The sequence below is a fragment of the Leucoraja erinacea genome, chromosome 31 (assembly GCF_028641065.1).
Source record: "Leucoraja erinacea ecotype New England chromosome 31, Leri_hhj_1, whole genome shotgun sequence".
NCBI lineage: Eukaryota > Metazoa > Chordata > Chondrichthyes > Rajiformes > Rajidae > Leucoraja > Leucoraja erinaceus.
This window is the reverse complement of record NC_073407.1, coordinates 11,564,759-11,570,024: the sequence shown is the minus strand read 5'-3', so window position 1 is coordinate 11,570,024 and position 5,266 is coordinate 11,564,759. Positions and strand designations below refer to the sequence as shown.

At 45.3% G+C, this 5,266-nt stretch overlaps 1 protein-coding gene across 1 annotated transcript; it reads right to left on the bottom strand.

The window, feature by feature from the left end:
- Window positions 1-1,402: 1,402 nt before the first annotated feature.
- LOC129711808 (tumor necrosis factor ligand superfamily member 15-like) lies at window positions 1,403-4,284 on the bottom strand. The gene has a single exon (XM_055659743.1). The coding sequence runs from the start codon at window positions 2,245-2,247 to the stop codon at window positions 1,876-1,878; it is 372 nt and encodes a 123-aa protein (XP_055515718.1). The 5' UTR covers window positions 2,248-4,284; the 3' UTR covers window positions 1,403-1,875.
- Between the last annotated feature and the right edge of the window lie 982 nt (window positions 4,285-5,266).

Below are 5,266 nucleotides of genomic sequence, written 5' to 3'. Positions count from 1 at the left end.
GCTCAACATGGAGCACCAACAGGCAGGCAGACTGCGGCAGCATGCGCCACGACTAGGTTCATTATTGTCAGGCACAGTGAAATGCTTTGTTTTGCTTGCTATCCAACCACCAATCATAATCCGATACACAAATTCAATCGTCAATATCGTACAATCGGTAGTGCAAATTTGGTAGCACGATGGCACAGGGGGTTTGATCCTGACTACGGGTGCCGTCTGTACAGAGTTTGTACATTCTCCCCGTGACTGCTTGGGTTTTCTCCGGGTGCTCCGGTATCCTCCCACTCTCCAGACATGAAGGTTTTTAGGATAATTGGCTTCAGTAAATCACCCCTAGTGTGTAGGATAGAACTAGTGAACAGGTGATCATTGGATGGAGCGAACTCAGTGAGCCACAGGGCCTGTTTCCACAGTGTATCTCTAAACATTAAATAAGTGTGCATCTCCCTCAGTAGGTTAAACATCCGCTTATAGTTATATGGTTCTGGTCTGGCCCTAGATATTCGATTCACTTGGACCCTGATCCAAGCCCATTTCATATGGTGCCATCCCAATGAAACAGCCCCCTCGTTCCTTTACACTTGGACCCAGTACCAACACTACTGATCGGGATTTAATAAAATATCGACACATTCTATATTTCTTGACTATAATTTATTTTTATTGTAGAACAATTTTGAATGAATGGGCCTGTGCCCGGAGACAGATAACATTTGTTATTTGAGAATCAACCAGTAAAAGACACACAGACAACGTTACATTTGACAAAATGAAACAATAAATCACTCATTGGAGTGTAACTCAAAAATATATATTGTGCTAGTGTAGCATAAGGTTGTTGTAAAACATTGGTTGCAACAGTCTGTTGAACCAGACGGAATATATTACAAAGACACGTTGAAGTGGCCGCGCGTGTGGAGAGTGTGAGGGGTTATTCATTCGTACTCTCCCTAAATACAGAGGGTTGGGGCATTTGGAAAATAGCGGATGGAACAGTCTTCTTCTGGAAGAGCAGGATGGACCTGCCGGCAGCTATAGATTAATCAGCTTCTTGGAAGAAGTGTCAGGAAATCTTCTTGAAACAATATTTGGGCATTTGGACACATTTGAGTTGATAAGGTGATTTGCTCTAGGGGAATTTATCCAACTCATCTGAAGAAATTTTTTTTCCCCGGTAATAGTGAGGGTTGATCAAGAAAATGTAGTAGATGTGTAGGAAGGAACTGCATGTGCTGGTACACACCAAAGAAAGACACAAGGTGCTGGAGTAACTCAGCGGGTCAGGCAGCGTCTCTGGAGGAAAAAAGGATGGGCGATGCTCCTCAGACCTTCCTCAGACAGTCTTTTTTCTCTGGAGATGCTGCCTGACCCGCTGAGTTACTCCAGCACCTTGTGTGTAACTACAGGCTGTAGTACAAATGTTGTTCCCAGCTCCTCAAGACTTCAGGAAAGATGGGAAAGGTTCAGCAAAAACGTTTACCAACTTCTCCAGGGATGAGGGTTATAGCTGTGCAGTTGGATTTGGGTTTTTATTTTCCCAGCAACCAAAAGTTGAGGGGAGGTTTGATAGTGATCTTGTTGAGGCAGGAAGGATAGCAGCAAACTGTTCCCACCAGAGGTTTGTTTAAGGACCAGGGTCACGTCGTTAATGGTCTGGACAAAGGATATGGGATGGATCTTTTATCCAGAAAATCGACAGGGCGAAGCAGCTGAAATGATCAGGGTCTTCAAAAGTGAACTGGACAACAGTGGAGAGAGCATCATTTGTAGGGCAGTGCCATGACAGGAAGGGGGTGGTATTGGATGAGATTGCTCCACCAGGAGCCAGCACGGGCTGAACGACCTCCTCCGAGGTTGTAACAACTCTTTGGTAACTTACTGCACGGCAGAATGCTCGAGCAGAAAGGCTCCAAAATAAGTTTCACCTTCATTGATCGTGACGTTCTTGATCAGAGTTTTGGGAACTTCGACGTAAATGCGGTCCCCGGCGGAGAGCTTGAAAGCTCCGGCCTGGTAGATGGAGATCTTCAGGAAGGTGTCCATCTTGGCCAGGGGGCTGGTGTAACCCTTCATCAGTGTCTCCGGTTCCGGGTAATGCCTGGTCTTCTTCGACACCGAGGCGGAGAACTGGTAAGCGTGGGTGAGGCAGCCGTGCAGGCAGGCGTAGGTCACCTGGGAGTAAACGAAGTAGACGCCACTGGTGGGGATGACCAGGTAGCTACCCTTGTCCGAACTCATGCCCGCCATGCCAAAGGCATGCCCAAGGGACGTCTCGAGGAGCAGGCTGGTGGAGTTCTGGAGACCTGTCAGGGGGAGAACAGGCAGATGATCAGTTCAGTTTAGTTTACCATCATGTTTTTCCCGAGGTACAGCGAAAAACTTTCTATCGAACGCTAACCAGTCAGCGGAAAGACTGTACATTGATTACAATCGAGCCATTTACATTGAATAAATACATGATAAGGAAATAGCCTTCAGTGAAAGGTAAAGCCTGCAAAGTCCAGTCAAAGATAGTCCGAGGGTCCCCAATGAGGTAGATAATAGTTCAGGACTGCTCTCTCGTTGTGGTAGGATGATTCAGTTGCCTTCAGTTGACTCTTGACTCTTAGAGCTCCGAGTGTGACGTTTATCAGTAAAATATATCATTGTCTCAGTTTGTTTCCTGAGTCTACATCTATAAACATCTGCCTTGCACAAATGGGAAGAGACAAGTATAGACCAAGCTGCCAAGTGGGTCAAACTTACAAGTAAGTTAATTACTCAGCGGGTCAGAAAGTTGGGCCAAAGGGCCTGTTTGCCCGTTGTATAACTCTATGACTCTAAATCTCCTTTAGACTTTCCTCCTCTCACCTTAAACCTATGCCCTCCAGTATTTGACCTAGAAGCACACAAGCAATAAATGACGTCTGAATACGAACCTGCAAAGGCAGTGAAGTGGGCAACTGGTTTCTGTGTTCTCATCTCAAATGAACTGCTCTCCACTGGCTGAAAATCTAGAAACATAGATTTTAAAATTAGGCGCGAAACATCACAAACTCTCAGCACGTCACACAAAAAAGCTTCAACACCACATGGCCCGTAGCTCTCTCTCCCATGAAGGAGGCAAACACGTCTCAGAGATGGTGTTTCCGTTGCTACTAATGACACAGGAGCCATTTTTATGGGCGAACACAGTGCAACAGATTTAGTTAGTCTTCTAAACTGATGGTGAGAACTATATTCTGCACTCTGTATCTTCCCCATTGCTCTACCTTCAGTTTAGTTTAGAGATACAGCTGGGAAACAGGCCCATCGGCCCAGCGAGTCCACACCGACCATCGATCACCCATGCAAGTATTTCTGTCCTGCACAAGAGGGACAATTTACGCAGGCCAATTAACCTAGAAACCCGCACGTCTTTGGAATGTGGAAGGAAACCGGAGCACCCGGAGGAAACCCACACGGTCACAGGGAGAATATACAAACTTCGCACTGACAGCACCCATAGCCCGGGTCCCTAGCGCTGTGAGATAGAAGCTCACCACTGTGATGGAGTAGCTCAGGTAACACTGGGATAGAAATAGACACAAAGTGCTAGAGTAACTTAGTGGATCAGGATCAGGATCAGGCCCCATTCTTCAACACCCTTGATAAAGGTTTGGGATAAAGGCACCTTAACCTGTTATAAACAACTTAAAGAAATGCAGGTCTATCAATATATTACCCCCACTGCTTGGTGAGAGGTGGAATCGGGGCGGAATTGATGGGGTGGTGGATGGAATAAAAAATAGGATTAACTCAGTATTAATGTAAATGGGTGGTTAGTTTAGTCCAGTCTAGTCCAGTCTAGTTTAGTTTGGTTTAGAGATACACTGTGGAAACAGGATTTATTGCCATCATCATGTCCCTGCCGACCAGCAATCACCTCGTACACTAGTTCTATCGTACACTCCTTGGTGGTTGATGGTTAGCACAGACTCAGTGGGCCGAAGGGCCTGTTCTGTGCAACACCTCTCTACTATTTATGACTATTTTTGCTTCCTGAGACTGTATTTGTATTATTTAGCAAGTGGTTAATTGCGCTATATCATGTGCTGCTGACTGAACTGTTTATCACTCAATGAAAATTAGATAAAGTATAATGTTTATATGGTCAAGATTCAAGAGTTAAAGGTGTTTAATTGTATCAGGCTCCAAGACCCGAACAAAGAATTTCTTACTTGCTTCAGTGTACCAAGCACGTTAACTCAACAATAACACAATGAATCATCGGTAATACGCTGTAGTGAAACCACATTAGCGGACGTTCTTAGTGCAACATAGCACAAAGGAGTGAATTACCAACACTTTGGTTATTCAAGATCTTCAAAACCAAAGGTAATTTATCCCACTCACTACCATACTCCTGATCCTTTCTCTTTTGTCAAAAAGAAACCTTATTTGTGATGAAAAATATGCACTAAACCAAAACTGTGCAAAAATCTTAATATGTTATTAGTGTCTGTACATTCAATGTTGCTAGTGTTATACGCATTAGTGTTAGGACCTCTCTGTACACATCCCACCTTTGCCACTCATGTAGCCCCCTGGGGGGTAATATCCCATCCCTTGTTTGAGGGGTGACCCCACCATACTCAACTCCTTAATGCCCAGCAGTGGAAGGACCCTAGACTATGGTCCTCCCCCACAAAGCTTTGGCATTGGCTGCACCCAACTTCAGTACGTCCCTCAGCACGCAATCCTGCCGTCCGAAGCAGGTGCCTCAGTTCAAAGGCAAAGAGACCCAGGCAGTAAATGCTGACGCCAGCATCGGCACCAGTTCCCTTTGAATCACAGCACCAATCAGAGGAAAACAAAGTGATTTACTTACTGGGAAATGAGAAGTTCTTCATCTCCATCAACACTTGCTCTTTCACATCCTTCAAAACAAAAGAGAAACGTTTTAACAAATCAATTCATTATTTTTTTCACATTTAGACTTTAATTTCTTTTAGAGATACAACGTGGAAACAGGACCTCTGTCCAACCATCACGTATACACTAGTTCTATGTTATCCCTATGTCACCTCCTACACACTAGGGGCGATTTACAGACCTCAATTAACTTGCAAATCCGCACGACTTTGGGATGTAGGAGAAAACCGGAGCGCCTGGAGAAAACCCACGCGTTCACAGAGAAAACGTGCAAACTCCGCACAGACAGCACCCGAGGTCTGGATCGAACCCGAGCCTCTGGTGCTGTGAGGCAGCAGCTCTACTGCTGCGCCACTGTGCCGCCCCAAACAAA